Below are 21,861 nucleotides of genomic sequence, written 5' to 3'. Positions count from 1 at the left end.
CTTCACTCCCCCCAGATTGTGTTGTCTGCATAGGGTCCTGAAAGAACACTTTGTGACACCCAGGTTGAAGCGGCTATAAATAATGAAGGCAAGGATGGATGTTATAATCTCCTACATGAGATGCTTAAGAGTGTTTGAGTTCCCCTCCATCTCTTTAATTAAAAGGATTGGCAATTTATTGAAACAGCCAATGGATTTGTGACTCCAACGCAAAAAGGCAACAATCAGGCACAAAATATATTTGCATTTGATAGGATTTTAATCTGAATTTTGAAACTGAAAAGACATTTTAGCACCCCAACAAAAAGCCCTATAAAGACACGTCACCGGCTACTAAAAATACAAATACCCCAGGAAAAACTGTTACAAAACCAGCGATGAAATACTTTGGCTTTGAACACTCTGCTCTAAGCAAAACTCTACAGTTCAACTACCTTTAGAAAACTGTTGCTATGTATTCCTTGTATACCTGAGTGTCGGTTTCTTAAAATCCATTCTCAGTTATTATTCCCTTTGACATATGTTTAGAGAGAGACTAGGATTAGGAATACGTCAGTCTTTATTCATGGAAAGAGGCAACCTTTGACAGTACTCTCAGGTAGGAATGTAAAACAGGAATTACAGAATCACTGATGTTAATGACATTGGACAAAAGTGTATAGTTTCGCGAATCTCTTCCATTAGCTTTCATCCCTCTAAATAAGCACACTTCCCTTTCAGAGCGGTTAAGGCAGGAATCCTGACCCCCTACTGAAACTACCCACACCCCCTGCCTCTAACCTTTCTCAATTCCTTTTGCCATTCAGCCCAACATTTAACTTCACAGGAGATGAAAAGATTTGCCATTAATATTTCATCGTGTCTGGCACCCAACCTGGCTCTTGCTAGCCTTCAGGAATAAAGGAAGGGGACTCCTAATTAGATTGTGATCTTCATTTACAGAAAACTCAGCCAAACCTCAGAAAATCGAGTCCTTTTCTCACCTGCCATTCAGTCGAGAAAAGAGAAACTCAGGCCAAAAAGACTGTTCTTATTGATTCAGGACACGGGGGCAATGTTCAAGAAGGGCTACCTGTGAAGAACATGACATCTGTCTAATTTTCTCAGCAATATATTTACAAAATTGAGAATAAACCATTACAATTTTGGAGGGAGCAGTAAAGCAAATACTGTGTCTGTGTCTAATCTCTTTTTCTACCCTCTGCATTTCATGTGTCAGGCAACAGTAAATAAATTCCCTGAGGGCGAGGAAGAGAAATAACAAGGAGGAGGATCTATGCTAAGTGATTAACATTATAAGATTCCAGCAGATTCCAATCCCAAAACCTTTGCATCTGTGCTATATTTAAGCCTTAATCTTCATTAAGTGTCACACAGATCCCTTACTATGCTAAAGTGCTTATGTTTCTTTGCAGGTAGGGGTATGGTGTGATGGATAGTGTTGCTGTCTCACAGCTCTTGGGACCTGGGTTCAGTTTTAATCTGGGGTGCATTCTGGGAAGAGTTTGCATGGTCTTCCAATGTTCAAATGGGTTTTCTTTCTGTACTGTAGTTTCCTTCCCTCGCTAGACCTGCTGGCTAGGGTGCCTGGAGTCACTAAAAGCTCCCTGTGAGTGGTGGTTTTTTATACTTGATTGTATTAATGTGGAAACATATAATCTTGGCAACAGCCCCTTCAAAAAAGAAATGTTAAATAAATAAAACGAAGGGGGAACATACAGAAAATATAAAAAAATGAATTACTTTATATGCCATTTACTTATTTGTCTGCTGCATCTTTGTTACTTTCCCATCACCGAGAAAGAAACTCTGGATCTCCGTTCCATTTAAACGATATTTTTGCAAATATATCGTGTCAGTTTCTCCATGAAATATTCTTCAGTCATAGAGACCTTCTCCATTTGGACAACACTAGGCCTGTCCTGCTTCAATCAGTTTCTAGTAATTTGTCTAATGGCTCCAATTCTGGCATTTCTAAACAAGTATGTCTCTGTTTCTGACAACAGGTCGCCTGGTGTTTGTCCCATCAGCAAAGTTCTGGAGTCCAGTTTTAAGCTTACAAGAAAAAAAAAGTAGACATTTATTCAAGAATCATTCCCCAATATATTTGAATAACTTTGCATCACCCAAGACTATGTATGATTTTCTATGTGTTCTCTGAAGTATCTCCAACAGCCTGTATTCACAGATACATCATATTTGAATTGTAACTGGCTCAGGTGATAACAACACCTCAGTGAAATGAGGAAAAGGAATAGGAGAAGAAGTTGACATACAGTATCGCTATCAAACATTATCTTGTACATCTAACATAACTCATAAAGCGTTTAGAAAAGAACTGTTGGATTATTACTACACTTCATAAATGGAAAAGGATTTGTAATTTGAAAAAAAAAATAAAGAAGGATATGGGACTCTCGATTTTAAATCCAATACATTAGATATACTTTTCAAAGAATGGCCATTGAGGGGTTTATATTGTCATCTCATTGTAACATTTGAGCTTCTTAAGAAATAAGGTCTGCCGAACTCTAATTTCCAGAACTAATTACAGGGTAAAAGTGTTTGTTTTTTTTAAATCAGCCAAAAAATAATGTTCATACAAGATTTAAGGGAAATGTAATGTAGCAAAACACACAATACAGGTAATAAAGGCCTTTTTCTTTGCCTTTTGATTTTGCAATATCATTTATTGTGCTGAAGGCTAAAAGCATGCTACTGTACGTTGTACGATTCTGAAAATGTTTTAATAAAGCTTTTGATAAAAAAAATTGAGTGAAAATAATCTTTTAAAAAGTAAAGTGAAATATAATGTACAAAAATACCATCAATGCAATTTAGTTGAGAAAACAAGAATACATTGGGGTTCTTTTCATTCTGCATGCACTAAAGAGATCTGATAGTAAACAGCAGCGGATTTTCATTTAGTTTCTCAAAATATTTCATGCTTGTAGTCTATTATCCCTGTTATTATCCCTGCAAATTAGATATTGCACAACAATTTCATTGATTAAAGCGCTCTTGATGCATATTGAAAAATCATTTGAATTAATGCTTTTGCCCAGAGTTTATTAGGTGCTGAGATGATTCTGACACCTCATTTACAATATTGTGCACAGATGTGGTCATTGCATAACAAAAAAAAGATGATTCTGTGCAATTAGTGCAAAGGCTGTTGAAAGTGATACCCTGGCTTCAAGAAGCACAGCTCTACAGAGGCTTGGATTACTAATTCACTACCAACTGGGCTGGAGAGGTCAAAGGAGCTCTTTTTGTTTTTAACCAGTGTTCTGTTCTTAAGAAGAGTGATTCACAATTCCTCAAGGACACTGACAATGTGAACCAACTGGATTTCCTCAGAAATAACAGTGAATCACAAAACGGACAAGAGACAATGTAAGCTAGTGTATGGGGGAAATCCATTTCGAAATGAGAGCAGGAGACAGCTCTTTCCACAAAGGGTGGCGGGAGTCTGGAACAAGCTATCCCGCCATGTTATCACAGCTATCTTCTTGGCTGCAAATGGATGAGATCCTCAGATCACCTAGCTCCTAGGAACCATACTAACTAGACTGGGCAAATGGCTTCTACTCATTTATGACCTTTGTTATTTTATGATTTCTTTATTTCTTAGCACCTCACTAGACAGGAGCAGGCCAGGAAATACCCACTATACATACGACAGGATCTTTATAAAGTCAAAGCATGAAAAGACTCTACATAACATCTGTAGGCAACAATACACTAATATTTCCCGTAGACCAGCAGGGCACCAGTCTCATATAGTGCACATGCTGTAGTTCCTACTGCAGAAGACAGCAGGCTGGATGCTAACAACCTACAGTATATATATATATCTTAATTGCTGAAATTAGTAACTCGTGCTTTACTGAAAAAAAAGGTCCCAGATGCAACCTTACAGTAGTGCTCTTAAAAAGAAATTGAAGCCCAATTAGCTAATAAGCAGAACTATCTAATTACAGTCACAATACTTTGCCATTCCCAATTCATGTACAGGGACATCAAAAGAGCCTGTTAATAAACCTCCAAACAATAGGCCTACAGTGAGGGGAGGGGAGGAAGTTACCATTCAGGGAAAAGAGTTTGAAAATGAGGCCCTCCGTCAATACAGCTGTGGTTGCTCTTGACGGCTGCTTTTACCTTCTTGCTTTTTGATGTTTTCTACTAAGACTTCAACCATTCTGTGCTTCAGAGCAGCAGGGGTCAGGTATGATTCAGGGACAGTCAGGTCAGAATTCAAACCACAGCTCAGTTTCGAATTATGGTCCTTGTATACACTCATGCTGGCTACTGTATAAGAGACTAAATAAAATTCCAACCACAATTACATTTTAAGGGCCATATGCAAAGGAGCTGACTGCATAATAAAAGGGAATATACTTCTATTACCATAATGATATTACAGGGATAACTTCAAGTAGAGAAAAGCCAAACTCCCTTTCTGAACGGTTTGCTAATGTTTATCTATTAAGCCTTGCTGGATGTCTATGAAAAGGGCATTTCATTTATACTAGATGGGTATAGTTTCTTTTCTGTCTTCCTTCAGAAGGAATAAAGAGCATAAAGAGGGAATTGCAAATCACTTGAAAGGCAGTTTTACATGTTTGCTTTTAATGCTGAAATGCAAAACACAGCTTACATGACTCACAGGGGCTTCAAACAATAGGGGAGAAGGGTAAAAAAAAAACCTCCAGCAGCAGGTAACAAAATTAGATTTTGTTTTTACAAGACTCTTATGTTGTGTGCTATCCTCAGCCATGAAAACTAAGCAATAATATATGTAAGGTAAAGTGGAAGAAATGATTAAACTGGTCAGTTTCATCCACATCACCACACCATCCTACAATTCTACCACTCACTCACCAACTCCTAGGTTAATACATCTGTTCCAAATTAAGTAAAAAAGAAAGAATATCGAAAAATTAATATGATCATATTCCTGCCTGACCGTGGTTAAGGGCTAGAACCCTAAACCATGCAAGAGGACAATACACAATGTAATATATATTAGGGGTTGAATGGACCTTGATATCTCAGGAGCACTGTCTAGCTCGATGCTGATAATGGCACAAACTGTCTTGAAGGACTAAAATTCCTTCCCTTCGAAAAACACAGTCAACCCCAGTGGATTTCTTCAGAATGAACAGAGAAACACTAAACCAGAGGGCACAAGCAGAAGCTACCTGGAAGTGCACTGAAAACTGAGAACAGAAGGCACTTCCTTACCCAAATAGCAGTGGGAGCATGGAACAAGCTACCCAGCCATGCTGTTCAAACCGATACCCTAGTTTATTTCCTGAAACAGCTGGATGAGTGCCATGGACTCTCCTGATCTGCATTTGTTTGTTACTTAAAACAAAGTAAACTAGTCCTCAGTAATAGTCCTCAGAAAATAGAAACTTACATAGCTTAACAGCTTACAGAAAACTCCCTATAGCATGTGTCCCCAGTTTCCTAATTATTCTTGACAATTTAATGTGCTCTCTAAGGGTGATGGTGGTGGTGGGGGGTGGCCAATGTCCCTGTTCTCAAAGAGAGGGGACACGTTTCCCAGAGAGTGTCCCCTCTCATCCTTCTGCGCACTGTGCCAACCCCACACAAGCGAGCTGCCACTGGGTGATGGGCATCACACTGGGTTAATTACCCTTTTCCCCCGCCCTACGCTTTGACATAGAGCGTGTCTTTAAAGAGAGCCTCCCATGAATAGGCAATGTTTATGTTAATGAACAGGGCTTTACACCATGTTGCAAATTAGCTGAAAGGGTTTTCTTTGGGGGGGGGGGGGGGGGAACAAATGGAGTGCTTTTATGAGGCCTAGATACACAAAAGGGCTGAATAGAAGCAAGCTGATAACAGGGATTCTGAATTCAGGGCCTTGCATCAAAGACCGGAACAAAACAGCGCCAGTGTTTCTGCTGTCACTCATCAACACTTTCATCAACTGATGAAAGGATTCTGACAAAAAGCAACAACAACCACAACAACAACACAAAATGAGGGCATGCTGGCGACATTTATCTGAACTGTTTCTTTAAGCAATTAAAACCTTTAAATCCACACTTTGTGAGAGCTCGAATCCACTTCTCTTTTGGGTTATTTTGATTTATTTACCTGTGAAGTATATTCGTGACAGAAGGGGTACTTTTTCTTTTACCTGTGTGACGTACAGTACATGCTCTCCGTTTGGCAGTGCTAATTCTAAACGTGAACAGAAACAAAGTCTTGTTCTTTTAATCTGGTTCACATCAGTGTCTCTCCTGTGAAGTGACTTCTGCTTCCTTACAGTACAGCTGTGGAAGAGCTGATGCTCCATCCAAACTGTTTGTTATAACAGCACTTAAGTATAAGTTGGCTAAGGAGCCTGTGGCTGGAAGATTGCCGGTTCAAATCCTGTGGCTGGCAGAAGAATCCTACTCTGTTGGGCCCCTGACCAAGGCCCTTAACCCCAGCTGCTCCAGGGGCTCTGTACAATGTCTGACCCTGCGCTCTGACCCCAAGCTTCTCTCCCTGTCTGTGTGTCTCATGGAGAGCAAGCTGGGGTATGCAAAAAGACGAATTCCTAATGCAAAAAATTGTATATGGCTAATAAAGTGATCTTATCTCTTAGCTTATTTGATTGGTATGATATAAAAGATGAGGCTCCTCCAGCAAGAATCTTTATATACAATGGGTATCCAGTTTTCAACGGAGATGGCCTCATGTCCAATCACAAGGAGGTTAGCTAACTGTATCCCACCAAATCCCTTGGTGGCAAAATTAAAGAATTTCAACAACAAAATGCTTTTCATATTACCTACAGATGGATGCTCTTCAAACAACATTTTGGAAGCAGTTATGTGTCTTCATAAGTTAAAGGAGGGTCAAAATAAATATAGTGCTTTCTGGTTCTAATGGTAAGCATCTTTATAACTGAGCCAATAATGATTTTTTTTTAGTTCTGTGGTTTTCACAGTGACTGCTCAAGTAAACTCCCCAAAACTATCAAAACATCCAGGAATGCCAATGGTGTTGTTTATTTTCTTGGAGAAAAAACTGCTTTGGCTAGAGAAAAAAACAACAACAATAAAATCTTCTTCATGAAAGCAAACGTCTCTGAAAGCCAAATTTAAATTGTAGAGGTACCGACTCTTAAAAGTCCATGCTCAAAGCGACAAAGCAAGGCGTGTTCTAAAGATGAAAGCCCCTTTGCGTCTTCACAGAGATTTCCCAGAAAGCCCATTTTATAAAAACAAAAACCGCTGCAGACAATTTCTAGCCATTTCATTGTCCACTTACCAGCTTTGTCGGCCACATCCTCCGCACTGAGGTTGTGATTGTTCTGCCTGATGCGGTACGTCAAAGCAGGACCTACAACACTGAAACAACAGGCAAGCAAATTAGGAGTGAGAGACTGGATATGGAGGAACCCACATTTATATAGCTCCTGGATTCTCTCCCAGGAATTTGCAGCACTCCAAAATGTAGCACCCCTCCAAAAAAAAAAAGAGATGATCACATATTAGAATCCAGCAGCCTCCAGATGGAGCTGTTTAATACAGACAGACACAACCCCTAGGGGCAGTGGACAAAAAATGGAAACATCTGGGTAAATGAGACTTCAGGTACGTTGAAAGCAAGGGCTTCCACACAGATGTGGCTCATGCGTTACGTGAGCAAATAAACATGACTGCAAGGTGTGTCCATGGAGTCCATTTTTGTAAGGTCGCCCTGACCGAAAAGTGAGAGGGGGCATGCCAAACCCGTAGAGTAGGTTAGCTTTCTTTCCGGAAAGATATTACAAAACGAGCTGGAAATAAAAGCGGAAGACAAAAATATCTTCCGCATCAAATCATGGCTGATTACTCGACCCTTGGGAAAAGAGTGGGATGTGCAATGGATAAGCGTTGTCAGAGCGGAAGGGAGAAAGATCGTGAGGGGATAGTGTGATGGGGCAGTCCGATGAAATTAGACTTTCTAGAAATGCAATTTAAATGTTCATGGTTACAATGTGTAATGAGGCATCGGCACAAGAGGGCTCCGTTACTGGGTTGAAGAGATATTGTTCAATTTGAAGGAGATGTCAAGAGTAGTGGATGATGGGATATGGAAAGGATCATAGAGAGTAGCTGTAAGGTGACTCCCACAGTAGATGAGACTGCCACTCTTTTGAAATGTGTTTCACAAAAGTTTGAATTAGTGGATTCCTCCAGAGCAGTTTGACCAGAAGGGAAAGGTTTTACATTGCGGTGAAAGACCACAAAGGACAAGCCTCAAGAAATACTATGATCTTTTCTAGGCACTTGGATTGAACAGATTGTATTTTGATCCCAGGTATTTTTGGATCATTAAATGTTCAACTCTACTTTTACCGGAGGGACTAAGTGGTATAGAACGGGAGTTTAGTAGATTAAATCTTCTCTTTCAGAGAAGGAGGTGGTTCATGAGTCATTTTCGAGACGAGTCCGTGAGGAAGCATTAAAAAGTTTCTTTGATTCGCAAGGTGCGTAGTGGGAATAGGCGAAGGATTTCTTCACAGTGTGGGGAAGCAGGAGAAAAAGGACAAAGGATGGGGAGTGAAAGGTGGTCTGGAAAAATGACTGCAAAGATATTGTGTATTATAGGATTATTATGGAGGGTTTTTGTGAAGAGATAAGGGAGGTAAAAAAAAGCACTAATGAACATGCAAGAAGAGAGAGACGAGAATTCCACTTCTAAGTGAGGCATGTTTTTATTAAAAGTTTTTTTAAAAGAAAACATTAGGGAAAAGAGAAGGGTTAAGGAGTCTCAGGACAGATGGTCCCAGCTTAGTGATGCGCGGGTTGACTCACACCCAGGGGTCAGGCCCGGGTTTAATAAACAAGATTTTAGATCGGGTCGGGCAGGTGCGGGTTCGTTTCTCACAACCGCTGGCTGGTGGAGTAAAAAAAAAAAGCCAACCTGCGCATCACTATTGTTTGGTGTAATTTGTCATGGAGCGGGTTTGGACCGGGTTCGGGTCAATACTTTTATCATTATGTACACAGGGCACACGTTGGCGTCTCCATTTCTTTGTTCATTGTCTGTACCAGCTTGTTTATGAGAACAGGTCACTTACTGTATGTTTATAAAAGAAACCGACATTATTCCACCTGCTATTGTGTTTTCAAACATGATTTATTTTGAAGATTAGTCTTTGTGAGAAATTATATTTATAGTTATTGTGCTTCGCTACATACAGTATCTGAACAATTTGGCTTACACTTGCAATAGAGTTCATTTTCTAGATACTGTATATGATTGAGTTTGTGGCTCCTACATACATTTCTAGCATTCAGAAAAAAATCATGTTAACTCCAATTTCTAAGCACTATGGATTTTTGGACAAATAGTAGGAGTTTATCTTTTGTGACTGGTAGGATATGCAGTATACTGAATAGTAACAGCCAATGGTATCTAATTCATTTAGATAAAATATGGTATCTAATTCATTTCTCATCTGTACCACTGTGCCTCTTTTATCATGCTAAATGTGTATTTTGCTATGTCGTAAATCACAATATAACCAAATTAAGAGTGCTATAGTACATCTACATTTAATATTGCTCTTGAGAACTAAACTCAAGACTGAAGGTTCTAAAGTAAGATACTTAAGAGCAGCTTGCAAAAAAAATCTAAATATCAATTCGCATTTTATGCTTATACTACCATGGCTCAAAATGCTATGAAATAGTATGTTCAGCATTAAGTCATTCAAGATTCTCAGAACAGGTTCCTGGAACTGTTTCCAGTGAATTGTTGCAGCTTCTAATTAAGGTCTGTAGGTCTAAGGCTGAAAAAGACTTCACTTCCCTTAACTGAAAACCGATATAGTCAGATGCCTAAACAAATTGACTCTTAATGAAGGCACATCAATAAAATCATGAAACAGTTCAAACTATTTAAGAATTCATAACCAGATGTGTACATTTATATCTGGAGCCTTGTGATTGTCAGAAATAATGCAATATGTGCTACAGTGTCCTCTAAAAGTATGATTTTCACAATGAACTGTAAAACAAATACGGACAAACAACATGACTGATAGGTATCATACAACTTTTAATCAATTTAATACTCTTTATTATTCAGTTGTTTTGAGTCCTTTGGGGTTCTTTTTAATTGACCTTTTTGAGACCAGTTTGGAAAGTGAAATGCAAGACAGAAAATACTTTAACAATTGTTAATGAAAAGCTGGCAACTGTGAAGCTAAAAGAAAAGAGAAGTTGAATCAGAAACAGGACGGACATTAGGCCTAAATCAGCAATTTGGAATAATAATAATACATTTTATTTTATATAGGGCCTTCAAAGGCAGCTTCTCAAAGTGCTTTACAGAATGACAACAACAATAAATAAAAGGAATACACAAGATAAAACACAATTTCAATACACAGAGGGGTAAAGAATGGAACCACTTAAGTAAAGGCTCTTCTAAAGAAGAAGGAATATACTGAAGAAACAATAAACCACAGATATAATAACTACTTGGATAAGACCAGGTTAGACAGACTCAGGGACCTTCCAGAGACACTTGCATTCATATTTTATTTCTAAAATCAGGTGAACCACTGTTACTGCACATAGAGACCATTCAGCAAATTTTTGTGACTTGTCAAAGTAATGTTGCAGACTTTTTACATTTACCACCGTAAAGTGCGTGACTACTTATGGCAGTCAAAACATGTTCAATTTGAACATTTAAGTCCTTATTGAAAATACCCTCCTCTCGTATTGGCGTACATGAGGAGACAGGCTTCAAACTGTCTTAATAAAAAGATGCATTTTAGTTGTTTAACTGAAGACAAAATGGAAGACGCCAATAAAAACAGGTCCTTTTAGTGGATATGAAACAGGAGTATCCTTTGAGGGAGAAGACCCTACCAACTTCAGAAATAACCCCAAAATTTTCGTCTTCGAATGCCATTCTACATCCAAATTGGCTCAAAATCTGTGGTTCTGTTGTCACAAACATACAGAGCATAGACTATATTGGTTGTGTCACTTGGACTAAAGGCATTTTTAAATATGGTTCTTTGATGATACAGTATGGCCAATGTCTAAAACAAAGGTCTCCAAGCCTGGTTCTGCTAAATTTCAGTCCAGGGAAGTCTTACAGGCCACCTTGATGAAAGAAACAGGTGTTCAGCAAGTAATGGATGAAGTAAGCCAGTATTTTGTTCAACTAAAAGATCTCTGGGCCCTGATGGCTAATGACTTAACAAATCACTCTCACTCACTTAATGTTTAAAGTGTTTAGGGGTCCTTTGGCTTCTAAAGCACTGTTTAAATGCAACGATTAGTTGTGGTAGCAGCAAAATAATTGTGATGAAAATCCAAAAGTGACCAGGGGTGAAGACTCTTGGTTTAAAGGCTCATAACGTAAAGCTCGGCCATGACCTTATTTAACATCGTTTAATACATGGAAATTACAATTTATTATATATTTTTTCCCCATCTCTTTCATATGGTGACATTTCTATTTCATTAAAATGGGCATTGTGTCTTCAGGACATAAAGATCAAAGCAATCTACTTTAAATTCCTTCCATGGTCTACAATTTTCAATAGATGGTGAACTTCTTCAAGCACTTAATAATTGCTATTTTGTATTTGATGCTTATAAGCCTAAGCCATCAAACATTACAAATATTATTGTTTTCAAGTCTGTGTCATTCACAATCAATTCCAAAGTCGGGAGTAGTTCATATTCTGTACACTGGGCAAAGGTAGCCTACTATGAATATATTTAATATTCCCACTTGGTGTTCTTAAAGAGAATATATATCCAGTGGAAGCAAAAGTCTGAATTTCTTAAAGATTAAATTTGTGGGTAAAGAAAGCTGGCAGCCTAATAGAAGCTGTGAAAGCTTCAAAACTATGTACCGTTTTTTAATTGTGCTAAAGACATGCTTTGAATTATCAATGGTAAAGAAGCAATTAATCTACCTGTTACAGCATTTTAGCTAATAATGCCGCACTTCTTTTCTAAAAAGCAATAAATAACATGCTCAACTGCCGCATTGGTTGGACAATGCTATTGCAAGACAATTAAAAGACACAATCTATTTCAAATGTAATAATTCTGACATCTTAGAAGGCATTCAAAGCTCAGCAAATCAACTGCACATCACTCAAACCTTCTCAATATGTTGTGATTGACAACTGAGGCTGCAAGAACCAAAATAAACCTCTTTCTTGCTGAATTGCACTGGAAAACTATACACCATAATATACAACTATACACTTGGTATCGTCAGTGGAGAATTTGTGTTAACAGAGATTGCTCGCGTAAGGAGGCTTAAAAGGAAGATCCCCTGTCCACTAGTGCTCTCCAACCCAAGGAGGATGAAGAATGAGTATCTTCTTATCTCACGATCAGGAGGAGATTAAACAGCCCAAACCAGTAAAGACAGCATCCGACTGAACCTAATATCGAATGTACAACCTGGCTTCACCAATCAGTCCTATGCAAAGGAACAAGTAATAGGTTTATTCCATGCTGAAAAGAGAAGAAAGAAAACACAACGTTTTGGCCGTGTACCCTTCTTCGGGTGTGAGCATGGAGCATTTTTTCAGCATGGAATAAGCCTATTACTTGTTCCTTTGCAGCCTACGCATGCTGACGCAGCTCCCCACCTGAACTACTACAGTCCTATGCAAAGCCCACTATAAAGAAGTGGACTATTACAGACCGAAAAATGGAACAATGGCAATCGATTATAATCTCCTGTGGATTTGGATGACGGAGATGAGAGCAAAATTCTGCCCCAGGCAGTCCTCCAACTTGATGTCCAAAACATAGAGAACTACCCATGAGCCTGTTAGGACCACATGGAAATCTGTAGCAGTCTTAATCTGTTACCAGCACTGGAGAGGGGCATTTGGCATGTCTTGACTGCGATTCATTCTATTTTTTGAGGGGTATATAATCGAATACTTGGAATATTAATCCTTTAAACAATGTATGTTGGCTGCTGACAGTACCCTCATGAGGAGCTTACTCAGACAGCTAAAATATTCATTAAATTAGCATGTGAGTCTGCGGCACATTAGCGCTCCATGGTCATAAGACACTCAGCTTATTAATTATGGTCTGAGCAGTTATTATAATGCACATACAGTAAGTTACTTCTTCGGGAAAGAAAACTACAGAAATGTAAGGTGTAGAACAAAACCTCTCATTCTATTTTTTGTGTTTATAACTTTGGTTTCTACGGCAATAGTGTTTCAAAAAGTGCACTCAGGATTAGTGACAGAATTACTCTGGTCTTGAAAGGCACTTGAGTAAAGAAGTAATATTTCACATTTTACATCAGTATTCAGAAGGCCTGTTGTTAGCAGCAGGGCAGGCTTGATGACAGCTTTTCATGTTCCTAATGAGTTCACCTTACTCCTTCAGAAAGTTCCTGTGCCATTATTGGAGAGCCATGTCTGTGTTTTACGGAGACGCCTGAGAAAGTTTAAAACTATTGCCAAGGATGTCTTATTGAGTCTAGGACTCAATATAGGCTGTTATCTTGCATAAGTAAGCTCCTTACTCTTCATGGTTGAGTCTTTGCTGACTCAGGGACCTTCCAGAGACACTTGCATTTATATTTTATTTCTAAAATCATGTGAACCACTGTTACTGCACACAGAGACCATTCAGCAAATTTTTGTGACTTGTCAAAGTAATGTTGCAGACTTTTTACATTTACCACAGTAAAGTGCGTGACTACTTATGGCAGTCAAAACATGCTAGTTTTTAATTTTTTTGCTGTTTTTCTGACCTTTTATAACTCCTAAACATGTTCAATTTGAACATTTAAGTCCTTATTGAAAATACCCTCCTCTCGTATTGGCGTACATGAGGAGACGGGCTTCAAACTGTCTTAATAAAAAGATGTATTTTAGTTGCTTAACTGAAGACAAAATGGAAGACGCCAATAAAAACAGGTCCTTTTAGTGGATAGGAAACAGGAGTATCCTTTAAGGGAGAAGACCCTACCAACTTCAGAAATAACCCCAAAATTTTAAAAAGGCAAATTCTCCTTTTCTCTTTGGAAAAACTGACTTCCCGTGAAATAGACCTCTAAGGGCTAAGAAAGCTTCTACTGTCACCCCAGTCTAAATGGGATCTTACCATCCCTGTGTTCTGATCAAGCAGCCTCTTTCAATCTAGATTACACCCAAACAGACTCTCTTGTAACAAAAACCAGGAATTTACATAACTGTCCCTTCCTGAAGTGACCCAAAGCAAATGATCTAAACTATATTTAAAATATCTAATTTCAAATATCTGAAACTATTTAGAGTTCACGTACAACACATCACTGCACAGATAATACTGCCTTTGCCAACAGTAGAAAACTGGGGGAAAAAGCCACCAGTGAAAGAACTGATTTAATCAAATTAACCAAATTAAACTATTTTTCTCCTCCCCATCAACCAATATTGAGTGTGTACCCAACCAAAGGTACAGCAAATCCAAGTTATGGGCACTCCTGCCCTGTATGATAAGTACTTTGGACCTCAACCTTCACATATGTAAGGGGGAAAAAAAACCCTTTCTGCCCAAATGAGTACTGTATTTCCAAATATTCTTAAGTTTTAAAATAAAAAAGCTGACTTTGTCTTTAAAAAGCATATTTCCTGAAATGCCACAAAAACACACACGAAAGGGTGTGCTCATTTTATGCCCTGGAGTGGTTCAGTGACATTTTCTGTGATCTACAGTATTTTATTCTTCATTTTCCATATCTATCTTCCCTTTAAATTACTCTTTTTTTCTACATTTCATGTAAAAAAAATATCTGTTTAAGTTGCTGCAGGAACAGATTGTTTTTTTCTTCCAATAACATGCTCTATCTCGCTTATTTGTATCTTGTTATGCTTGTATGTTCTGCTGTTTAGGCCTTTCTGTGCCATGCCTGCATTCACTGTCCAGGTTTTACAAACATGTCAAAACAGACACTGATAAAAGATTTTCCAAAATAAAAAAAAAACCATTGAATGGTCGATTTATCTTTCATAATATTTCAGAATTTGGAATCCTCAAATGTGTGTTTTTCCTAGTCTTGCCTCAGGACTATGTCCAAGAAGAAGGATGCAGACTCCTCTGACTGGCCCAGCTTTTAACCATAACCACACATCACGCTGCCCAGACTCCTGACTGAAGGCTCAATGCCAAATGGATGAGAGAAACATCCTTTGCCAACAGTCCCACCAACTTGCAAATGTCCAGGAGGCCATAGGGATTACTGAGAGCAAACTAATCAGCCCCTACCCTGAGTGTTGAAGTAAGTTCAACTGGCTGTCACCTCCACTTGGGGAATCACTAGTTGACATGGCCCAAATCAGACAAATCTAGCTGTGCTCAAGCCAGTACCTTTACTGGCTGAGCACTCAGGATCTAAACATATTTTCATTTAAGGCACAAATGCATTATTTCTTTTCATACTAAATTTTCCAGAAGCATCCCTGCCCAGATTTTAGCTTTGAGCTCAGATGTCTGATAATATTAACTACCACCAAAAAATACATATTTATCTTTTCTAGATTAATACCTACTTTCTACAATGTCCTTGGGGAAAAGCATATTCATGAAATATCACTCCAATTTTTTAAGTTGATTGCCAACCTGTTTTAATTGTAGCTTGCACATCTAGAGCTCACACTTGTAAATCTTTGGGGGTACAAATTAAGCATCTTAAGCAAATTAAGCAAATATACTGTATGTGATTTAAGTAGGTTACATTATTCTTCAGAAACTTTTCTATGTTGAAACGCATGTTTTAATCACATTTATTCTACTTTATAATGCTTCTGATTTTTTTAGGCTTATTAGGTGTGGATATAATTCTAAAAGGTTCATGATGTGGCCTCACAATTTTCTTACCTCATCTCCAGTGTGATGCAGTTATGATATAGCTACTTCTAAATGCCTTTCTTTACTTGCAATATATAAGGGATGTTTGCCATTTTGAAATTGATACAGTTCCAAGCTGATCAGGATGGAACAAGAAGGTTTCAAGATGGAATTGCATTGTGTCATATTATTCTTGTGTAGAATTCCTCGGTTGGTAGACTCTATAACCTCTAATTTCGAGGCCTTCTATGTTTTCCAATTTCAAAAGCTGTGAGACATCTGGAAAATGGGTGTTGGACCGACTGTTCTCTGAATAAACTGGTGTTATTGATGCCCAAACATTTCAGACATACTGTATAGAGTCCCAGTGTCCAGCATTTGTGATTTCTGGTATACTTCACTTGTTTTAATTTACTGTGATCCATTTTCCTTAAATAAATTATCACTGCAAGAAAACCTCAGCTTATTTGTCAGTTCCATTGTCATACGGCCTTCTAATGATCTGAAAGAAGATATTCTTTATCTATTAAAGATATCTATTATCTACAATCTATCTATTCCAAATATGTTTTTGGAAGGTATGTTTCATTTTGCATGTATTCTCATATTTTTTTAAAGAATTGTATACATTATGCTGCATATACAGTATATCAAAGTGTGTATAAAACAAATGAATACTAACTGCAGGTTAAATAGAACTTAATGTATTTAAAATGAAATACAATTATTTAACTTGAGTTATAGTGCCCTCTGTGCTATTCATCCAATTTTAAATATTAAAGTAACACAATCAAACAAATGAGAACATTCCTCGTGTGTGCTTACATCAAGGGCAAATATCTAATAATTATCTAGATGATCATTACATTTGGTTGCCAGAAGAAACTGACTTATGTACAGTATATTGCACTGTCACATGGATCATGGACTGTTAGATATTTCAGTGCAAAGATAAGAGCATGCAGAATACAGATACAAGCTTTGAAGATCTGCTGGCATCCTTCCATTTTTTTAATCGTTCTTAGTCGCTTAGTACCCTGCTGACTAATATCTTTTGAGGGCTGGAACCCATTTTATTAGAGTGCTAACTAACTAAAAGGGGTTTTGAAAAATATCACATCACTGCATGTGGATACAACTGTCTGTTACTTAATAATAATAATAATAATAATAATTGCTTACACTTATATAGCGCTTTACAGGTAATGGGGACTCCCCTCCACCACCACCAATGTGCAGCGCCACCTGGATGATGCGACGGCAACCATAGTGCGCCAGTACGCTCACCACACATCAGCTATCAGTGGGGAAGAGAGCAGAGTAATGAAGCCAATTCATAGATGGGGGTTATTAGGAGCCATGATTGGTAAGGGCCAATGGGAAATTTGGCCAGGATTATATTTGCTTATAATTTTCCCTTTCATTGTTTGTAGTGTGCAAACGACCAGGAAAACAGTCCCCTGCTCCAATTGTCTTGGTGTCGGCTTCCTTTCATGTCCACGAGCCTGCTATCTTCCTAATGTCACTTCCAATGGCAAAGTAAAACACCTTTCTCCAAACCGTGTTGCTCTGAAAGCACATAGGTGGTGTTTCTCCAACTGCGGTGAGAAACATCAGGCACATCCACTACTCTCCAAATTGGTCAGGATGTGAAGAACAACAAAAGAACAACAGTATTCCATGTGACTCACGCAGCTGAGGCAAAATACAGTATGTGAACAAAGGGTGGCCATATGACCCGTTTCTAAAGGGGCATGTCTGCATTTAAGACATAACATGGGTGTCCTCACATTTTCCTGGGAAAAGAAGCATCAAATTGTCCCATATTTTCCCATACCTAATATCTGTTGCTTCTCACACAAAACATAACGTGAGTTCGACAAATGGCTGATGATTCAGATGAACGGTGCAAGTAATGAGTATTAGAAAGAGAAGGTAGATTTTCTACTGTGTAATACTGTGTTAAAATCGAATCCCATTCTGCTCACAATCACATATGCGCTGAGCAACCACTTACTTACATACTGTGCTAGTCAAAGGCATTGCAAACCTGCAAGATGCCACAAAAGCCAGCCGGCTCTTTCAATGGGAATCTTCAAGATCAATTTAAGTTTCTGAAAGAAGACGCTTCTGCTGCTGACAAGAGTAATGTCAGATGAGTGGAAGACACTGCCGACTGACAGCCGAAGTGAAATTTCTCAGCACATTTAGATAAAAAAAAACAACAAGGACGCTGAAGCAAGAGTGCAGGCCTAAGTGTTTACATTTTTTGTGAAGCAGGAAAGAGTATCACTGCCTCACGTGAAAATGAGATACTGATAGCTTACAGTCTGTGCGTTAAGATACTTAACACTGGACTTTACCAACATGAATTTTCACCTGCACGGCAAAAATCAGAGAATCATTCGCGGTGTACTGGTGTCCCTGTTAACTCAAGAACCTCGTGATTTAGAAGAGTTTTCATTTATGATCATGTAGGAAACAGGATAGTGTCCCGTTTCTCTTAATGGAGATGGGGTGGAGGGGTCAGTTAGTGGTGGGACCAAGATCCTACCCTAACCTTCACCGATGGTCACTCTCGTGACCTATAATGTTGTATTTTTAGGAACACTATAATTTGCTCTCTAATCCTCTGCACCACCAAGCTCCCTATCAGGGGGAGGTTTTCTACAAGGATCAGTGCCTGCCAAATGTTACTGAGGAGCCAGAAAGAGCACTCATGTGCCATACCTGATGTTGATAAAAGAGCTGGTGGTGAGATGGATCCTCTCAGCCAGGGTTTCCAGCAGTCTTACACCATCAAACAGACTCAGGGGCCTGGCAAGACAAAGATGGGCTTAGAGCAGGCATCACATGGATATAAAAGCATCAGAAAAGTTATAGCGAAAGGAAGCCATTCAACCCACTGAACTTGGGTTGGGTTGCTAGTAGCCAATCTGACCCAAGGATTTCATCCTGCTGTTTAATAACATGTCTAACTTGTTTCAGACTCCCTCAGCGCTTAAAGAAGTGCCTCAAGTGGTCTCATTTTTAAATGCACATCCCTGCAGGTTTTTACTGTTTCCCCTGGTCTAGGTTTGTTCATTTTAAAGCCCAATGGTGTGATGTTCTCAATGCAAATACACACAGCATGGGAAACCTGCGCTGGGCTTGGAGAAATTTCTTCCCTTTTAATCAGACACATGGAACTCAAAAAGTCATCATCTACGTCTGTGGAAATATTTATATAATTAAATATTGTAATGCACTGTAACAAGATTCTAAACTTTAGGCACTTATTTCCCATTGAGAGAAGGGTTATTGTTATTCAACATACAGTACAGCACTCCATTCCTAAATTCTGTTTGACATCTTCTCATTTTTATGTAAATATAACTTCTAGTTTCATATATAGCTTAGATTTCAGTTCTGTCCAGTATCTTCCTGCACACATTTCTCTTTTTCATGAGTCAGACCTATAAGATATTAAAATGTTATTCTAACTGCATTGCTGTATTCTATGCAAAATCAACCGTATTCGTATGCAATGTGGGGGGCGGATCAAGTGTACAGTAATTGTCTGGTCACGATGAGTACTTAGTCTAGATTAAGGGAAAAGTTTTGCCCTTCGTTTTTATTTAAAAAAAAAAACAAATGTAAGAATCAAACAAAAAGCCAAACATACCAAGAAAAATTGAAAGAAATAAGAAGGCCTTTAAGCCCTAGTCTGTTCAAAAGTGGAGTTATTTGAAGTTTTTCATTCGGAAACGTGCTGTTAATGACACATAAGAGGAGATTAACCAATGTTATGCTGAATTACTCTGCTGCTGTTTCTTTTTATCGTCTTGTTCGGAGACTTTTACTACATCTCATGAAAGGCTGGACACAACCGAAAATCTATACTAAGAACTGGCGTAATGATACAAGGGATGAGAAAAAGGAAAGGCGCAGCATAAACAGAATTATTACCATGAAAGTGGTCACCAACAAAAAAACAGCAAAAGATCTCTGACTATGATAGGTTCATAGAGAGCATAACTTTGGATATTTGTGATAAAAATTAACAAAATGGTTGTCCTGCGAGTCAGGTGTGACTGAGGTGAGGTGTACCTATTTCACATCTTCAGTATACACAGTCTTTATAGCAACATGTGCAGTTCAACATACAGTATAGGGTTTGTAAGATATGTTTTGAAATTCCTAACTATTTTTTGATGTTTTGGCACTTACGTGTCATACCCGATGTTGATAAAAGAGCTTGTAGTGAGAGATGGATTCTCTCAGCAAGGGTTTCCAGCAGCCTGGAACAATCAAGCCTATGGTGTCTGTCCTATTTTAAGTAGGAGAGACTTTTTACTCCCTAAAAAAGCAACACCTTTATCAAGACATTCTTAAGTCGCTTAAATGACAAGGCATTTGTGCTCACAGTGCAATCCTAATCTCTCCTAATCTATCTGGATTAGGAGAGGACAGAATAAAAAGCACCACAAGAACCTGAAATGCCCAATTACAGCAAATCAAATGATCAAAATAGACAAAAAAAAGTATTGGACTAAGCAAGGGTTCAAGCTAGGATGTGAATTTTTAATAAATTGAACACAGTCACCCTATTACCTACCCTTGTAGTACAAGAATCTAAATTGATTAATGTATCTGCTGTTTTTTGACACTGCCCTCATGTTTCAGAGGAAATTCCCCAATGCTGGTGAACAAAATCTCCACCATTAAGTGAAATTTCACACATCTGACCTCTGTCACTGACCAGAATTCTTCCATTTAAAATATGACACAGATTCTCAGACACTGTTCAGCATTCTCTCAAACATGTAATTAAAAGAAAGATGGTGGGAAAAAGCAGCTGTGGCACCCTAAGATGCTAGCTATAACAGTTGTTTTTTTTTGCTCAGTCCTTTAGCATGCAAAAAAACACAAGGGAAACCCTTTAAAACAAAAACTGGGCAACTACGCTGCTTACCAATACAATCATAAATAGGTCTTCTTCAGAAAATAATTGCCCAGCTCATTGTCTACAGTTTCAAAGTTTACTTGTTGCTGGCTTGATCTCTCTCTCAGCTCTTTCTCTCACGGATGCAACACCCTCCAGTGTATCTGCTCTCTGTGTCTAGTCTATAGATTATATCGGCACTTTACCAATCATCTTCCCCTGACAAAGAGCAGCAGACCATTCCCCAAAGCCTTCTGGGAAATTAGGTTTCTCCATCTTGCATGTTCCTACCATTCTTCCACAGCGAATCACATGGGGGAAATTTGTCTGCTCTTCAGTGTCCTGCTCCAGTTAACCTTTAATTCATTTGCATATCATACAAAATGTAAACATTCTAGTCATCATACAGACCCAAATAAAAATGGCTTCTTGAGACCGTCATGAGAAAACTGCACTGCAGAATATGGGTCTATGCATCACATAGTCTATAATCGGCTAAATAGTAATGGACAAGCTTACTTCTGATCGGTGACAATGTAGCCATACTCCTCCTTGGTGTGAGAGGACCCTTTGGCAAAATCCGGATCAGAACCCCTAGAGCTTTTCTTTATCTTCTCCACTCCCTCAATGGACACACTGGCCCCCTCTCCAGCAGAGCTGCTTCCCAGGACCACAGAGGGGGTGAGGGGGGTGCCCGTGACGGCAGGCTGGGGCTCGAGCTGTGGAACCGGAAGCCTGTCTGAAGGTTCGGTCTCCCTCTCATCTTCATGTGTCATGTCCCCTTCAGTTACCTCGGTCTGTGGAGATATAAGCAGTTCCACCTCGGTACAGCAGCCTCCACTTCAGCTCAACTGATACATGTGTACCTGTCCATCAGACAGGCAGCAAAAAGCAATTTCAGCACCAAGAAACGCAGCGAGGCAAAAATCTGAACATTTTACTGAATGGCACCCCAGGATTAGTACAGTAGGTTCTTGACATTTGCGTGGGTTTGATTAAGAGAGCTATTGTGAATGGCCAAATTTGCATATAACCAAGTCCACTCCTATACCATTGCATAATGTACTACAGTAT

At 38.8% G+C, this 21,861-nt stretch overlaps 1 protein-coding gene across 1 annotated transcript in view; it reads right to left on the bottom strand.

Annotated features, from left to right (window-relative positions):
• LOC148648797 (receptor-type tyrosine-protein phosphatase-like N) overlaps nucleotides 1-21,861 on the bottom strand; it is a 151,072-nt gene that overhangs the window by 65,161 nt on the left and 64,050 nt on the right. Inside the window, exons 9-11 of the mRNA XM_088606732.1 lie at nucleotides 21,307-21,584; nucleotides 18,594-18,680; nucleotides 7,297-7,376 (exon numbers count right to left, since the gene is read on the bottom strand). Coding sequence (XP_088462858.1) covers nucleotides 7,297-7,376; nucleotides 18,594-18,680; nucleotides 21,307-21,584 — 445 coding nt within the window. The remainder of the gene's footprint in view (nucleotides 1-7,296; nucleotides 7,377-18,593; nucleotides 18,681-21,306; nucleotides 21,585-21,861) is intronic.

The sequence above is a fragment of the Lepisosteus platostomus genome, chromosome 14, assembly GCF_059453375.1.
Source record: "Lepisosteus platostomus isolate fLepPlt1 chromosome 14, fLepPlt1.hap1, whole genome shotgun sequence".
Classification (NCBI taxonomy): domain Eukaryota; kingdom Metazoa; phylum Chordata; class Actinopteri; order Semionotiformes; family Lepisosteidae; genus Lepisosteus; species Lepisosteus platostomus.
The sequence above is the reverse complement of the archived record's forward strand: the minus strand, read 5'-3'. Positions and strand labels throughout refer to the sequence as shown.